Genomic DNA, 18,710 nt, shown 5'->3' on the forward strand with positions numbered 1-18,710 from the left:
GATATAATGATAATGATGGTGATGACGATAATGGCAATGGTCCTGATAATGATGATGGAGATGATGATGGTAATAGCTTGCATTTATTGAACCACTTCTATTTCCAGGTGCTGGGCCTAGCTAAGCTCTTTACAGGTATCCTTTCATTTCATCCACATGCCAGCCTTATCAAGGAAATATTTCTGCAAGCGTTCATTCACAGATGAGTAAACTGAGGCTAAGGAAGATCACCCCCTTCATAGAAGTATTTGTCAGTGGGGCAAAAGATTTCAGTTCAGAGGTATACTAGATTACTTCTTCCTGAAGGGTCTATAAATCTCATGGATACAATTATCCAACTTTGATAGACATCGTTGGGAATTAAATGAAACAGGAGTGTGACATCATTGATCCCCTTCCAGATTAAGGCCCCTGACGTAGACGCTCTACCACTTTCCATTTCCCCCTCTGTGAAATGGGCATAAGCAACACTGAACGTCATAAAGTTATCATGGATATTAAAGAACACAGGTAACGTATGCAGTCTGGCAGCTGGCTCCCAACTCTCCACCCCTCTCTGTGTCCACACCCCTGGTCATATAACTCCAAACTCCTCCCATAAAAGGCAGAGTGTACCTCTGGTCCCTTTACTTTGGACTTGGCAATCTGACTTGCTTTAGACAGAAGGGTGTTAGCAGATGTGAACACGGCCAACCAGAGACTTGAACAGCACGTGTCCAGTTAGATGTCCTTCTCTGTGCCTGTGACATAGCCGAGAAAAGAGCTTCTGCCAGGCAGCCTGCTGCCCTTTTGGCCTGAGACCCAGAATAAACACACGCAGAGCAGAGACCACACATTTGGTCCACGGACGCACAGCGGGGGCCAGAGCCACCAAGGCCACCACAGCCTGACACAGAGCCCCTCCACTGAACCTGTACTCCCACAGGCAAAACAAATGCTTACCGGAATATGCCTCTAAGATTTCACAGCCAGAGCTGACCGACACAGCCACAAATCACGATTACACAACAGAGAACACAGATCGTGATCAGAAGAAGGTGCAAATGCCCCACAGGGAATTCACAGGATCAGACGTTCTTATTTGGGAGTTAAATATAAAACACATTTAGATGTTTGATGGTACTTTGAGAGTCAAGGGCTTAATTCCGGGAGCAGAGAAGAGGGTGCATTGAATGATGCACCTTGTTCAGATCCACACCACGCTGTGTACTAACCTCTGCCCATTTCAATATTCTATCTGACTGCAGTGTTGACGGATCTGCCTCTCCCAGCTGCAGAGGCACAGCGTCCTGTGTAACCATCTCTGAATAGGGCCTCCAGCCGTCCTTGAGTACAGCTTCTGACCGGGGCCTGAACTTCTGTACCCCGCTCACACCCACTCAAGTCTTCAGGCGTCACTGGCCATGAGGCTCACTTTGCTTTTCCCTTCTCAGTGTTGGCAATTCAAAGGGACACCCACATGCCATTGGAGCCAGGACGGGATCCTAAAACCCGTGGCGTGGAACTCTCGTGTGCTGAGGTCACCGACCAGGGAGTACGGAAGGCCAGACTGAAGGAAATGTTGGCTGGAGACACAGTCGGCCCAATTACCTACACCGATCCGTACATGCCAAAGTCCCATTAGACTGTGAGACCCACGGGGGTGGGATCTATCTTTTGGTCTGTTGAGCAAGAGGCAGACTTTATTCCTTTCTACAGACTGCTTCTCCTTCACCCCTCCACGGGATAATAACAGGAGCTGTTTGTGTTAGAACAACATAACCCCACCCCTCAGGCACTCCTGATGGGCCCAGGAAAAAGAGGTTGATTCAAAATGCATCAGGAATCCTTCCTCTGCAATGTGAAATTTAGAATTTAGAGAACAGAGCTTAGGACTGGAGCCGAGTTCATGCAGAGTCATGGTTTCTCTGGCCCAGCACTACTAACATTTGGGGTCAGGTGATTCTGTGTTTTGAGATGTGGAGGGCTGTCCTGGATGCTGTAAGATGTATGCCAGTACCCTGGCCTCTACCCACTAGAATCCAGGAGCAAACAGCCTCCCAATCATGACAAAGATGTCTCCAGACATAGCCCAATACCCACTGGGAGCCCAAACTGTCCCCAGTGAGACCTGGTGCTCTAGGACAGATCTACGAATTCCTGCTATTAAGACTCCAGGATCGCTCTGGTTCCTGTTTTCTTTTCTCTAAGCCTATTTGCTCAACCCTTCCCTCAATTCACTGAGATAGACACTTCTGCATCCTTAAAATAAATCCCCTTTGACAATTTCATTGTCTAAAACTGGTTTCTGTTACAAGCAACCTAAAAAACGTGGTGTCGTGTGAGAGGCCCCTGACCAAGAGTGCGCGAGCTCACCCTACCAAGGTCTACTGGAAAGCCAATCAGAAAACAGAGCGCAAGGGTGTCATGTCCCCCGAAAGTTAGGGGGTCACCCAAGGTCTTACCATCACCCACAAACTGGAGCAGGGCCAGGTCAATCTGCCTCTTCCAAGGGGAGCCCTTCTGGAGAGCAATTCCGTAGCCAGTGGTGGCGAAGATGTACCCGCTCCCGATGGTCACCAGCTTGCAGCCTTCATCTCTCCCAGCCTTGTAATTCAAGACCGCAGCATCGTAGATGAAAGCGTCCAGTTTCCTGCAATGATAAAAAACCAGGGGGTCATGGGGATGGCGGGGTACCATTTCGGGGCCCAGCTCCTGGGGCCCGAGGCAGCACCTCACACTGTCTTTCACACCACACGGGGTGACTCATGGCCACTTCGTCCCCTCGTCATAAAAGGATCTATTTTTAATGAGGAGATAAAAGCCAGAAGCTTTTCTCTCCAAGTTACAAGAGTCAGCCAAATAAAGACATAAAGAATCCTTATGCCCAAGTGAGTAAACAGTTGAGTTTGCTGGTTTGTTAAGCACTTAGCACTCCCAACAGTGGAGAACAGCGGCCTATTTAGAAAGGTTTGCATCAGACCAAAATAAACCATTAAGGTACAGGAGAATTTGGTGGGGGCTGCAGGAAGGGAGAGCGAGTACATAGGAATGATGTCTTTTCCTCCCAGAGGAAACATGTTTACTGTCTATGTATATTACAGAAATTATTACATGATAATTTTTAGAAACCTCAATAATATAGAAAGTATCAAAAATACAATTAAAATTTAAATTGCCCATAATTCCGTAATTCAGAAGCAGAGGTTAACACACTGGTGAACAGCCTTCCAAATTTCTCAGGCAGTTGTACACATGTATGCTTGCACACACACCCACACCTTTAAAAAAATTCTTTTTAATTTTTTAAAATGTTTTATTATATACTCTTGAGAGAGAGAGAGAGAGAGAGAGCAAGCGTGAGTCGGGGAGGGGCAGAGAGAGAGGGAGACACAGATTCCTAAACAGGCTCCAGGCTCTGAGCTGTCAGCACCAGGGCCTGACACGGCGCCTGAACTCACGAACCGCGAGATCATGACCTGAGCCAAAGTCAGAGGCTTAATGAACAAAGTCAGAGGCTTAACGAACTTAACAAACAAAGTCAGAGGCGCCCCCATACCCACGTGTTTTAAAACGTCTTCTGTAAAGACAAGATAATCAGTTAAGCTTTGTGGGCCACACAATCTCTATCACAACCTCTCAACTCTGTTGCTGTAGCATGTTTTGGGCTGGTCCCCCCCACCCCCAACAAATTCCTATGTTGAAGCCGTAACCCCCGGCATGTCAGAATCTGACCTCGTTTGGACATAAGGTCATTGCAGATGTGATTCGTTAGCCTAAGGTCACATGGGGGACGTGTGGGCCCCCAAACCACTATAAAAAAGGGGGAAATTTGACCACAGACACACAGGCAAGGAGACCACCACCATGGGGAGGCTGGAGTTCACACTGTCACAAGCCAAGAAGCTACCAGACGCTGAGAGAGAGGCCCCGGAACAGATACTACCCTCGTGCCCTCAGAGCCAGCACAGCCCTGCGGACCCCTTGGTATCAGATTCCAGCCCCACAACAGTGAGACCGAAAAATTCCTATTGTGTAAGCCTCTCAGTTTCTAGTACTTTGTTCTTGCAGACCTAGGAAGTGAGTACACAACACAAAAGCGGCCCTAAATAATGCAGAAGTGAATGAACTCAGCTCTGTTCCAATAAAAGGTTATTTATAAACACAGATTGGCCCGTGGGCCATAGTGTGTCCTTGTTTCAACCTGAAAATTATCATTATTCCATACAAACTACTTCCCAAGTTGCCTTCTTTGCTTGTTGCCATGTCAATAACATAGCACATTTTTTTTCCCTTTGTGGATGTATTTATTTTTATTAAGATCGAATAAAGTGCCACATAAATTTGTACCCATTCTACATCCTGGAAATCACCACGCAGATTAAGGCATCAAACGTTATCATCTCAGAAGTCCTGCATGACCCTTCCCAGCCCACGGCCCCAAAAGGCAAGCATCAAACTGTCCCTCGATACCGTCGCTATACCTCTTTCATTACCCAGGTCACTGTCAGTGGGTATGAGTACTGTTCGCAATTTTTAAAAGTATTTAACAAGGCTGAAGTGGTCGCCCTTGTACATGGGGATGGATGGCTCAAAACTAGGTAGGGATGGGATGGGATGTCCTCAAGTAGATAGAAAAGCTAAATCGGAGATTACTCGACGTCCTGGTACTTTCTCAACTTTACTGCCTTTCTTTATTTAACAAGAACACATAAAACAGTGAAGCAAAGAAAAATAAAAGTGGCAGGGAAAGGAGGTAAAATGTTTCATTCTTTCAGAGACAGCTGCTGAAGGCCTCCCGATGGGAATAAAACTATTTGGAAGGTTTACAGCGGCATGCTTCATTTTAATTTTTTGTTTCTGTAATGGTTAGAGGTGGGGCAAGACTGCAAGGCTCATCTCACCAACACAAAGACTCTAAAGTCTTTCTCCCAAGGCTGCAGAACTGAGGGTTTGGGATTATAGTCAGAGAGTATTAAAAGGGGATGAGATCATCCAAGTGGAAGGGGAAGGAAACTAAGCATTGTTAATGGTGATGGTAAACCAGAGCTGATGAACCAAGAGGAAACAGCCTTCTGGACAGCCAGTAATGCAGAGAGCTGTGGAAATATGAGATGGAGAGTCAAGAACAATTTGTACATGAAGGCGGGGGAGCATGTGACAGGAGCAGTGGATGGGCAGGTAGAGGGGCTTGGGATTCTCTAGTAGACTCGGAGACGGTGGGACCTCGGGAAACTCACTTCCTTCTTTTGGATTGCCAGTTCCTCATCTGTGAGGTGGTCACTGGGGTGCTACTGAGATATTCCTCTAGCTGTGGCATTCTGATTCCACAAGCCAAGAGTCATCTTCTGTGACTATCAGTAGGGAAACTGAGGCTCTTGATGACATGTGTATCCTGAGGACTTGGGGCCATGGATGGCATCTGTCTTCTTCATGAAACTTACGTGCTTGCAACGTCAATACCTTAACATATTAAGGTTGCCATGGAGATGCTGGGAACGTGGGTTTTGCTGAGACTTCCTAAGCCTCATCCCACTCTCTCAATTCTCAAAAAGACATAAAACAAAAAACAAAAATACACACATACATGCATACAGGGGCATTCAAATGTTAAGACCATCTGTATGTGTGAGGTGAAATCTCTCCCTATCCTGGTAAGCCACCACACATTGAAGGGTTTCTGGGATAGAAATCCCAGTGCGGTTTTAACCGGCTTTTACTGGAGATCCCAGTGTGGTTTTAACTGCACCTGGCAACCATCAAGAGCTATCCAACAGCAGCTTAAATCACCATTTTATGGACAGGCACAGATTTTTGCAAATCATTACCATTATCTCATGATAAAATATTCTTCAGCTGAGCACAAAACGACCAGATGAGCAGAAAGAAAAAAGGAAGTTTTCTCAGGAAACAAAGTTTGCAAAAGTAAGATGCTGTTAAGGCAGAGGGAGGACAATCGCAAAAGACCCGAGTGAATGAAGCAGTTCCACACACTGGTGTGTCTGGTGTGGGCTGGTGGCCAGGAAGGGCCACAGAGAGGCCTGGCGCGGGTCTCAGGCCCGCATCAGAACCAAAAGGAGGACAGTGCAGGAAGGAAAACTGCAGGGCCCTGTGATGTTGGTTTTCTCTCCCTCATCAGTGATTCTAGAGAGCTGAGGTCTAAATGCAATGGTCACAGACACCTGCGTGTTTACAAACATCCTGGGGCTTGCACAGCAATCCCCCCCACCCCCCATAGATAGCTGGTCCTCACAGCGCTTTGCAAAAGAGGAGGGAGATATACAATTGGTATTGTTCTTTTCCTATGTGGTCTATGAGCAGAGCGGGTCCCATGGGGCTAAGGCAAACGGAAGCCCGTCTATATCCCTGTCTCTGTGACAGTGCTGCCCAGTAGAGCTTCTGAAACCAACGCTGCACGTCTACTCTGTCTGATGTGGCTATCACGCATTTGAAGTGCGGTTCATGCAAGTGGGGAACTGAGTTTTTAGTTTTATTTCCTCACATTAATTTAGATTCTGTCGTTAAGTGGTCACTCACGGCTGGTTGCTCCTTAAGTGGACGGCATAGCTCCAGGTGGGCAGGGGAAGGCTGTGGGGAGTGGGTTCCCTCCTTGCTCTGACCCAAAGAGGTATACCTGCTCTCTTTTCAATTGAGACAAAATGTTCCTATTTTTTAAAAGAAGAAATTGAGACGTGCTGACATCCTCAAGAGTGGGCTCTGTGGTCAAAGACTCGGAGCCAGGGGCCTGTGTTTCCGAGCCCCAGTCTTCTCTCTGCAAAGTGGGATGGACAATCTCTGCCCTTGGGGGGCTTTGGGAACAAGGTGAGGTTACGTGAGTAAAATGTGTGCACCGTGTCTGGCACAAAACAAATGCTTGAAACACACCGATGCGTTCAATCGAATTCAGATTTTATGGCCTTTTCCATGACGTTCTGTGCACTGCCTGTGACCAATCCAGTCCCTGGTACTTGACACGCATTGTCTCATCCCACTGAGTCCTGCTATCAGGGCACGGGTGGATGTGTGGCTGCCATCCCCATGGCCAGGTGAGGAAACGGAGGCAGTGGAGGGCCACGTGACTCACACCGTCTGGTGTCACCACAGTGTCTGGCCTTCCACAGTCTGATGCCAGAGGCCACAGACACAACCACTGTGGCCACGAGGTTCTGTGACACTTGCAGGGTAGACCAAGGCAAGTCTGTATTTTGCTCATGAAATTCAGACCGGCGGGCACAGCTGTGAGTCAAGCCCGGCGCTATGAGAGAAGAAGCCGGGATCAGAGCCTGGCTGCAACAACCTCGATGGGTCAGCTTCACGTGTCTCTTTCCCAACAGATGCACAGCCACGGAGGGTCCAGAGTCTCCCCCGCAGAAACCTTCTCTCACCCCCAGCACACCCCACCCCTGCCTTCAGGACACGTGTAGGCATAGAGGCCACAGCTCCCGTTGGTGCAGGGTCCGGAAGAGAAAAGCCACCTGAAACGGAAGCATCTGGGGCCCGGAGCTGAGATTTCGGGAGACAGCCAGCTATCAGGCCGCAGCGTGGTAGCTGACAGCCCCTGGGCGTGGAGCAGCAGGAAGTAAAGCCGGCCCGGCAGGAAAGAGACCCCAGAGCTCACAGGGGTCCCCGGGACGCTGGGGGGCTCACAGGTAAGGAAGCCAGTCATGCTTCTCTGCTCCGTGTTTCCCGCTCCTGCTTTTCAAGAGGAAACCGTCTTCGTCCCGCCTTCCCAGCTCCTGCCCATGTCCCATGGCTGTCACAGGCTGGAAGCTTCTCCCACGGGCCGGCGGAGGCCTAAAGGAGGGGATCTGAGAGTAGCCATGGGGACAAAGCCCCTACCTGGTCCACCTCTCTGCCTGTCCTCCCCACAGAAGGGCCATCTCTTCTCCAAACATTTGTGACAAGTGAACGGCCACCTTGGCTCCCCAGCCTGAGGTGTGGAACAGAACTGGAGCCCCAAATGAATGCAGTGCTGTGCTGTGTGTGCTGTGTGTGTGTTTGCTGTGCTGGCCCACCCCCCGCCATGCATCGTAGAGGCGGTGTGGGTGCCCTTGCTCGCTTCCTGTCACTGGCAGTCCTCAAGGAAAGCAAATGATTAAAACCGGCAGCCATTTGGGATGGGGGGTGGGGAGCAGTAACACTGCCGTCTGCCGATGTGCCAACATGCAAAGTAAGGAGGATGTCACACGTGCCCCGTGCTACTTTAACCGAGCACTTTCCTTCCAGAGTCTTCGACGGCTCTGAAGAGGCTGCTACAGCTTTCTCGAGTGTGTCGATCTGACGCTGTCACCGGGGTCGGTGTCCCTTCTGCCAGCGTGGTGGCCTCAGAGTTCACTCCTTGCCCCAAGACTGCCTGTCGGCCAATCTGATGCCCCCAACACGAGGGAAGGCCACGGCCCCGAGGCAAGGCCTGGCCCTTTGGGGAAAGGGACTTGTATGGCGAGGCAGCTTGACATTTCCTAATCAAAAGTTTCCGGTTTTAGCTCATCATCTCCTTCTGCATGTTTTCAGATGCTCTCTGGGGGTCTCAGTACATTTAAAGGCTAATTATATCGTTAGAGTTAATTATTCATCCCTTAACATTCAAGAAGCCTTTAACGAGACACTGACTTGTTCTGATGAATTAATGAATCTGGAGTGTGGACGGGTGTGTCTGTGCCTGCGCACGTGTGTTTTGGAGTCTAGTCTAAAGTGTTATGAAAATTAAACACCTCTTGGATGATAACTGAATGTACTTTGGAGCTCACGTGCGAGCCTAGCCAGAACGGAAATGCAGCGGCCAGAAATTCAGGCCAATCAGGGCGTTGGGACGCCTGGGGGTGGGGCTCAGGTGACTCCGCAGGCTCCGCCAGTGAGGCCCCCCGCACGGGACCTCTGTGAGCTTGAGCTTGGGTTTTCCCACGTGGAAGAAGGGGAAATGACACCTCTTTCTCAGGGTGGCTGTTGGATGGACGAAGACAGATGTGAACATGTTCTGTAAATTCAGGCGCAAGTTCAGGGGCTGGCGTGGCCGTGATGACGTCAGTGTGCGCACAGGCGAAGGCGGTATGGATCCTCAGCAAGCACCCAGACACAAGGCTGTTGGGGGGTTGAGGGTGTTCATGGGCCCAAGAAGTGGTGCCACTGAGGCATGACAACCCTTGGAACTACCTGCTTGGGGAAAAGACCCTCAGCACGCACAGGCTGTACCTGCCGTCGGCACGGGATGGTCTAAAACTGGCTTTACGAAAGTGGCTTAGAATCACATCTGGACTCCCAGTTTGTGAATATAAGCTGTAAAATTAGAGTTATATGGACACGGATGCATTTTCACTAGGGAAGCATTTTTTTTTTTTTCAGAGCAAACTCCATTAAGCTAATCTAATTCCTAGATCGATGTCTCCTACAGCCTAGTTATTGTTTCCAACTTTTCTGGAAACTGTTTTCACTGGGATCAATTCTTTTGTGTTTAAATTGTATAAGGATTTGACTCACTGATCAGTGTGTGGACCACAACAAACTTGACTAATTTATAGCTGCTGCCATTTTGAGTTCCTTGTATGGTTATTATTTCCACTAAAGTTCAATTCTCCTGAGTCAAAATTGTGCAGAGACCCAAACTTGCTGGGGAAAGTTTGAGTCATCTATGGATTTTTAGTCAATAACAAATTTCACCCTGTGTGCTTTTAACTGTTGTCAGTTTAATTTGTATGGATTATGTCTACTGGTGATGATAGTGGCTGGGAACTGGGTTTTAAGAAGACCGATAGTTAATATTTATTTTTTAGCTGAGAAAATTCTTAGCAATTTTGTGAGACAGAGACAGAGAAAGGCAGAGAAGGAGGGAGAGAGAAGGAGGTAGAGATATGGATGGAAGCGGGCACCAAGGAAAACAGGAAGAGAAAGAGAACGAGAAAGAGGGAATCAGAAAAAGAGATGGTGAAGGGGACACAGTAAGTCACAGACAAGGAGAGAATAAGAAACGGGGAGATGGGAGAGAGAGAGAGAGAATAAGAGACACAGAAGAGGGGGTGTACCCTTTGCCTACTGATGAATAACCTCAAAAGTAAGAAATAGTTGGAAAAAAAATACAGCAAATCCTTGCTTTGTTTCTGTTCAATTCAACAATGGACCCAACTAGCCATGTCCAAGGAGTTGACAGGTCGTGTAACACTGTCTTTTTCTTTTACTATTTTCCAACAAGGCAACCGAGGCCCTAAGATCTCTGCCTAAGGCCTCCCACAGTCCAGGATTCCAGACCAGTCCATGACTTGCCCAAGCAATGTGCCTTCAGAACACCGCTGTGGGGCTTCCTCACATGGGATGTGGGGTCAGAGGAACAAGACCGTGGCACGTAGAGTGAGTCTGTGTGTTTCTCTAAGCCTTGATTTCCCCACCTGACCAGAAGGAAAACAATCTCCCTCACATGGCTGTATACTGGTTGGATGAAGTAACAACTACAAACATGTTCTGGTGAGTTCTAAGGCACTAGGCAAATGCTATGCTTCTTCACCCCACAATTCACGTTCCGACATTGGAAAAATACAGATTCCTTCTGGAATATAAAGCTTTTATACAGAGTCCCTTAGATTACCCTCTTCAAGGGTTGGGATCATGCTAACCATTCCACTGCTAATTCCGTGACGCATGGCCTGTTATAAAGAATGCTCAGGGGCACCTGGGTGGCTCAGTTGAGTGAGCACCCGACTTCGGCTCAGGTCGTGATCTCACGGTTTGTGAGTTCGAGTCCTGCGTCGGGCTCTGTGCTGACAGCTCAGAGCCTGGAGCCTGCTTTGGATTCTGTGTCTCCTTCTCTTTCTGCCCCTCTCCCCACCCTCAAAAATAAGTAAACATTTAAAAAAAGAGTGCTCAAAAATTTTTTCTTAGACTTTTCTCGAATGTCTGCCGTGTGCCAGACACTATGTTATTTGCCTACATATTTCATTTAACCCTACCTACCCTGTTTTCCTAAGCCGAGGAGCCAAAATTAGCATCATTTTATGCATAGGAAGACTGGGGTGTACGGGGTTGATTGACTTGTCCCAGGCCCCACAGCTGGACGTTGGCAGAGTGGGGATTCCAATCCAGGACACTCAGCTTGGAGGCATCACATTATACTGCTGCTAGTGACAATGACACTGCTGAGCCTGTCACACCAAAACTGAAAGACGGGCAATCGCAAGGACCGAAAGCCATATGAAAATGAAGGAAAGAATAGAAAAAAAAAATCAACATTTGATAAAATGCTGTTATGCATCAGATACAGTGCCGAGTACTTTCCCTAGAGTCAATTCACTTAATTCCAGGGGATGGGACTGTACAGATGTGGGGAAAGCTCAGAGAGGTTATTTATTTGCCAGAAGTCACAGAGGTGGTCGTTATCACAGCCAGGGTATGCATCTAGTCATTTCTCACTCCCAGGCAGATATTCTGCACCAAGAGTCCACCCAGAAAATAAGCCAATCAGTCACCCAAATAAGACTGAGCTTTTTCAAGAAGGTATATATACTTTGACTCAGATATTCTCCTTCTTGAGATTATCCCTAGAGAACTACAGAGGACTCATCCGGATTTTTTTTTCAGATTTTAAAATTTTCTTTCTTTTTTTTTTAATTAAATAGAACTTATTGTCAAATTGGTTTCCATATAACACCTAGTGCTCATCCCAACAGGTGCCCTCCTCAGTGCCCATCACCCACTTTCCCCTCTCCCCCATCCCTCCATCAACCCTCAGTTTGTTCTCTGTATTTAAGAGTCTCTTATGGTTTGCCTCCTTCCCTCTCTGTAACTTTTTTTTCCCTCCCCCCCCCCCCACTATGGTCTTCTGTTAAGTTTCTCAGGATCCACATAAGAGTGAAAACATATGGGACCTGTCTTTCTCTGCCTGACTTATTTCACTTAGCATAATACTCTCCATTTCCAGCCATGTTGCTGCAAATGGCCAGATTTTATTCTTTCTCATTGCCAAGTAGTATTCCATTGTATATATAAACCACATCTTATTTATCCATTTGTCAGTTGACAGACATTTAGGCTCTTTCCATAATTTGGCTATTGTTGAAACTGAGCTATAAACATTGGGGTACATGTGCCCCTATTCATCAGACAGTCTCTTTAACATATGGTGCTGGGAGAACTAGACAGCAACATGCAGAAGAATGAAACTAGATCACTTTCTTACACCATACACAAAAATAAACTCAAAATGGATGAAGGACCTGAATGTGAGACAGGAAACCATCAAAACCCTAGAGGAGAAAACAGGAGAAACCTCTTTGACCTCAGTTGCAGCAATTTCTTACTCGACTCATCTCCAAAGGCAAGAGAATTAAAAGCAAAAATGAACTATTGGGACCTCAACAAGATAAAAAGCTTCTGAACTGCAAAGGAAACAATCAATAAAACTAAAAGGCAACTGACAGAATGGGAAAAGATATTTGCAAATGACATATCGGATAAAGGGCTAGTATCCAAAATTTATAAAGAACTCACCAAACTCCACACCCGAAAAACAAATAATCCAGTAAAGAAATGGGCAGAAGACATGAATAGACACTTCTCCAAAGAAGACATCCAGATGGCCAACAGATACATGAAACAATGCTCAATGTCACTCCTCATTAGGGAAATACAATCTAAACAAAACTAAAAGGCAACTGACAGAATGGATAACAATATTTGCAAATGGCATATAAGATAAAGGGTTAGTATCTAAAATCTATAAAGAACTCACTAAACTCAATACCTGAAAAACAAATAATCCAGTGAAGAAATGGGCAGAAGACATGAATAGACACTTTTCCAAAGACATCCAGATGGCCAACAAACATATGAAAAGATGCTCAATGTCGCTCCTCATCAGGGAAACACCAATCAAAACCACACTCAGATACCACCTCACACCAGTCAGAGGGGCTAAAATGAACAAATCGGGAGACTATAGATGCTGGAGAGGATATGGAGAAACAGGAACCCTCTTGCACTGTTGGTGGGAATGCAAACTGGTGCAGCCACTCTGGAAAACACTGTGGAGGTTCCTCAAAAAATCATCCGGATTTTTAATGGAGCAATATGACTGCCAGCCCACAAAGAGAAAGGGTTAAACAGACCGTGATGTGGATACCACCCAATTCTGTCCAGTAGTCAAAGAGAATGAAGGCAAAAGACACCTACAGATATGGAAGGTTCTTCAAAACGTATTATTAGTTGGACACCAAACCGTGATATAACTGCATGGCTTGATAGCATCCCACAGAATGAACTGATAATGATGTGTGGACATATAAATACATACAAATGAATCTACCAAAGGTCGAGGAGAAAAGGCCTGGAATATCAAACAGACAGCGGTGCCTATCTGGTGGTGTGTGTGGGGTGATGGTGGTGGCGGCGGTGGTGGCTTGGGGCTGGGACATGGTCAAAGGGATGCTCCTTTTTCTGTGGTTTTGAGTTTTTACAGTGAGAATTTACGTTTCAATGAGAAGCAATGCAGCACAGCAGTTAAGGGCACAGGTGCTAGAGCCAGTCCGAATCCCAGCTCTGGAGCTTACCAGCCCTCGCCTGGCCAAGAGCATTGACCTCCCCGGTCTAGCGCCCCTGCCTCATAACAAAGGCGTCCATCTCTCCCAGAACTGACCACCTGTTGGGACAAGCCAAGAGTTAGCACGTACAGGTAGGAAGAGATGCTGGGCTGAGTGTGAAGGCTGGCTGTGACCCTCACTCAACCTCTGGACAAGCTGCCTCTCCCCCTCAGCCTTGGCTTGCTCTTCTGTAAAATGGACAGAAGGCCTACTTGGCAGAGTTGGAACAGAATGAAATGAGATCACACAGTCGAAGCCTCCGTGTGAGTTGGGCAGGCAGTAAGAAGAGGCGGTCCCTCAGGAGAAGGAATCTTCCAGAAACCCCCTGCCTCTTCACAGTCTCCAGGAGGAACTTCTAACCACGTGTATCCTAATGTAAGAAATATATCCTTTGCAGGGGGGTTGTTTTGTCTGTGAGTCCATTCCCCCCATCTCAATGGAAGGAGAAATAGTGCCCCCTTTTTAAAGCAGCATTAAGATTTTCAAAGGGAAAAAAAAGACATTTTAAAGTATGAACAAAATTAGTTCTGGGTTTTGTGTAATAGTGGGCAATTTAGCAGGCTAATTGTACAGTGTTATGGGAATGTTCATATTTATATTCTAAGTCATGGCTCGAAGCATGGGCTCTGGAGCAAGTGTGACCCAGACAAGCTGTTTATTCTCTCTACGCCTATTCCTTCCATTGTATATGGGAAAACATGAGAGTCGTTGGCTTGGGGTGGCTGTGAGGTTTAAATAATGCAGGCACAACACTCAGAGCAGTCCCCAGCACATAGGTGAGCGCCCAATAAATGTTATGGGCTAGGTAGAAATACCTTGCTTAGATCCCCCAAACCATTCAGGTAGCTTAATGCAATAGAGTAAGGTTTAAAAATATGGATAAAGAAATCCGATTGAGTTACGGGAAGTCAGAGGTGGGATAGTGGCTAAAGCTTCAGGGAAAGTCAGGAAGCAGATATTGAGGCCCTAAGCTCTCCACAGTTGCCGACAGAGGATCGCAAGTCGAGCTCTGAGTTATGTAGTAGCCCGGGCCAAAAGAAAATCCCAGAGATGGTGCTGTGCACAAGGTAGAAGCGTGCCTTAAGGTGAAGGAAAACGACACTGTGCATGACGGAGACGTCTGAGAGGCGGTGGAGGGCAGCAATGTGAACAAACTGATCTACAATGATGGTACCAGCAAGCTTCCTAAAATAGCTGTTTCTTTAGGGGGCTCCCATGCCAGCCACGGGGTGATGGAAATGCAGAGCCGTGAGTTACATTAATTTATATTCCTCTAACTCGGCGAAATACCGTCCGGTCATTAAATGTGAAAACAGTCCAACACCACGGTACAGGTTGGAGAAAAGCAAAGTGCAGATGTGCACGCACGGCGATTTGAGGGGTGTAAGCCACACAATGCGAGGACAGACACCAGGAGGAAACGGAGCGTTGTGTTCAGAAGAAACTTTTCTCTGATTATTACGATTAATACTTTTGTTGCAGAACAGTTGTGGCACACACAAAGATGGGAAGAAGATCAGACTCCCGGGCAATGAGCAGTATCTCTGATGCGTTTTGATGTATTTTCATTTTTGCCTTCTTTTTACCTCTCCCTCTCCCTCTCTCCCCATTGCTGAGTTTACAGAATTAGGATCCCACCTTTAAATCCCCCCCCCCATTCTTTCCTATTTTTAACATTTTATGGGTGGCCTTGAAAATCCATTAATATAGTTTTAATTGAGTTTAACAAGAAATAATTGCAACCACTAAAAAACCCCCCCAAAAAAAAAACAAAACAAAAAAGTGCCTGTGCCTCCCTGAGTTTTTATTTTGGAAAAAAAAAAAAATCCTAACTCTGTGATGTGGTAGCAATTATTTTTAAGCTTTATTTGCAGTGTGGGGGTGGATCTCAGAAACCAGGTCACTGTCGATCTGACTTTTCTCTAGAGATGAGGCTATCCCATTTAGGAGAACAGCTCGTGGAGCCCTGTTGTCTATGCCTGCTTTCAAACCCAGGAGCTGGAAATGAACCCTCTGAGTTTGATCCTGCCTGACTGATAAAATATAGCTAATATTTTAGCTACGTATGCCACTCAGAGAGCATCCTGGAAAGAACGTGCCCCACACAGCAGCTAATCATCGATGACAATCCTTACGCCTTCCCAGGCTGCCTTTGCCTTGGCAACTTCAACATCTCCCAACCAGTTTCTTGTGGGGATAGAAAGGAGGATGCTGTGATCTTATCAACTCTCAGGTAGTCAGTTGATAGATATGTAATATAAAATATCTGTATCTTATATGCAGTATTTAAAATATGCCTAGATACACACACACACACACATATATATCAGAGATAAAACTGCGGGCTCCAAGTCTTTGGAGCTCTAACCTCTTACACCCAGCTGCCTCACTGGCACGCCGCTGAGGAGAGGCAACCCCAGATATCACACTTAGTAACTCTTCAAGGTAGTGACTTGGTTAAATAGCCTGTTGAGTACTTTAGTTAACCTCAGTTCTTCATCCCTTAAAGGAGACACCCGGCTCGGCAGCATGCTGTCAGGATTAAACGGGATTATTATGCATGTGAAACGTTTGGGGCTGCGTCTCACCAACTGCTGGGTCTCAACAGATGCAGAGGGGAAGTGGGTGCCCAATGATGGGGTCCCGGAGACACTTCCAATTAAGCCTGCACAAAACCTCCTCCATGCCTCGTCTCCTCCGGGGCACGCCTTCTCAAATGCCCTTCCTCTTCAGACGGGACACCATCTCCCAACATTCAATGAACCTCTCAGAAGCCACGGACTACCTCTACCTGAGTCACCAGAAGTGCTAATAAAAGCATGGATTCCTGAGCCCCAGAGGCTTGGGGACCCTGTGCTCCAGAACAGGGGCTCAGTGCTCCCCTTTACCGCGAAGGCAGTGCCGCGAAGCTACGCAAGTAGCTGCCTGATTTTATTTTTACAGACACATCCCTGAGCACGACGTGAGGCCTGCAGTAAATGTTTATCGGTCCAAAGGCAACCCTCCCTCCCCACCCTTCTCTCCAAATACTCAACGTAAGGGAAGCCGAAAGATGCCTGCCTGTTTCCCAACACTCTTGGGCGGGACAGGAAATCAGATAGATAGGGGACGGCATGGCCAACGGCTAAAGAAGGATGCTTCCAAAGGAAATTAGGACTTTTCATAAACGTATATACAAATAACTGCACACGAACATCAGTGAAGATAAACAGAAACCATCCCACTGCGTCTTGAAATATTAGGCTCTGAGGAGTCCTGGGGATGTTGACGGTTTAATTTAAATCTGCCGTAAAACGCTGGGCTTGCAAGTTTGCCCATTTGCTAGAACCGCTTGGAGAACATGAGCTTCTCATGACAGAGCATTTGTAAATCTAAATCTGCCTCCGCTCATTTCAGCTCCCTCTTCCAGAGCGGATGTCTTCAAACCTGGATGAGCGCAGGTCAGAGTTACCGAAGAGCTTCCTCTGGCATGCCGATTCCCAGGCTGCCGCCCCCGGACATTCTGATTCTGTCGGCTCAGTGGGGCTCAGGAACCCACATTTTTATTAGCACCTCTACTGACTCAGACTCAGGCCACCCTCGGAGAAATACTGGTCTAGAAACCCGGGGTCACAAACCGCTCACCCACCTCTGATTCAGGAGAGCCCCTACCTGTCACAACAGACCCAATCCTGAAAAACCCTATCTCTGTCCATGTTTGCACGTCATATCTTGTTTCCTCGTTGATTTGCCTGCTGATTTCTGGAATGGTTTATCTCGACTTAAAGTTTCAGTAAACATTGAAACCTAACTTAGTTTCAGGTTTCTCTCTACCTCTGGTCTTAAGGCAATTAGGGATCCCAGAGATAAGCTACGTGGTTACATTGACTGGTCTACTTTTTATATGTTGTCTCAGTAGAATGTGTTTATGGAATCCCTTTAGAACAGTAGTTCTCAAAGTTCAGCATGAATCAAAATCACCTGGAGAAGAAGGATGCTTGTTAAAATGCAGACTCACAGGGGCGCCTGGGTGGCTCAGCTGGTTGAGCATCTGACCTCGGCTCAGGTCATGATCTCGGAGGTCCATGAGTTTGAGCCCCATGTCAGGCTCTGTGTTCACAGCTCGGAGCCTGGAGCCTGTTTGGTATCTCCCTCTCTCTCTCTCTGCCCCTCCCCTGCTTGCGTTCTTTCTCTCTCTCAAAAATAAATAAAACATTAAAAAAAATTAATTTTAAAATGTCCTCAAGTTTAACAATTCAGGGGTGCATAGGGCACCTCTCTCTACCTTCCAGAAGATTGGAATCTTCTGGAGATGCTGCAGTGAAGGAGGAGAATGGCTGGGTGCTGGGTATGTGAGGAGCTCATTTTGTTACTGTTATTCCTTCAACAATACAGCCTTATGATATTTACTCTTGTGAAATGATTGCCTAAGGCACATCATGTTTTAAAATAACCTATTTCCTAGTGGCAAGTGTTAAAAGGAGACGAGATGTGAGAGGTAAGGAAAAGATAAGAAGCAAGGTGAGGCAGACACTTGACTTTGATGAAGTCTTGGAGGAGGAGCAGATGAGACCCCCATGGAGTTGCTGGGATCCTGGTACCATTCTGTGGTGGCAGGTTCCCACATTTTGCTTCTCATAATCATGTTGAGGGGTTGAAGTCATATCATATCAGGTCGTGCCCCTTCCCTGCTCTATCTTTCTAAAATAAAAAAAAATGCAACTGGGATAGAAGAAAATTCAAGAAAGGAATCTCTCTTTTTAGAGTAGAGAAGGACTTCTGAATTACAATTCATAACCCAGAAGACTTAAAAAAAAACTGATAAATTTGACTAAAAAAAAAAAATCGGCATGGAAAAAAAAATACCATCTGGAAGCTCCAAAGACCAGAAAGCTGGGAACACCATTTGTAACTACACCACAAATAAAGGGCTTAATAAGAAAAAGACCAAGAGACCAATAGAGAAAATAATGAACGTTTTCAAAAAAGGAGCTACAGAAGGCTTTTAATTATGCATAGATTGATCTGGAGGGACACAGGATGGTCAGGAGATGTGGTTGCTGTTGGGGATACTTGGCAGAGGAGAAACAGTGTGGGGGGAAGGTTCTTCACTGTTCATCTTTTTATACAATACTTTTTGATTTGGAATTATGTAATGTATTCTCTATTCAAATTTTAATTTAATTAATTTAA

The 18,710-nt window shown here is 46.6% G+C and overlaps 1 protein-coding gene across 1 annotated transcript in view; it reads right to left on the reverse strand.

The window, feature by feature from the left end:
* LOC125928626 (glutamate receptor ionotropic, NMDA 2A-like) overlaps positions 1-18,710 on the reverse strand; it is a 51,560-nt gene that overhangs the window by 6,905 nt on the left and 25,945 nt on the right. Inside the window, exon 7 of the mRNA XM_049639358.1 lies at positions 2,445-2,632. Within this exon, the coding sequence (XP_049495315.1) occupies positions 2,445-2,632 (188 nt within the window). The remainder of the gene's footprint in view (positions 1-2,444; positions 2,633-18,710) is intronic.

This window comes from Panthera uncia, chromosome E3 (genome assembly GCF_023721935.1).
Source record: "Panthera uncia isolate 11264 chromosome E3, Puncia_PCG_1.0, whole genome shotgun sequence".
NCBI lineage: Eukaryota > Metazoa > Chordata > Mammalia > Carnivora > Felidae > Panthera > Panthera uncia.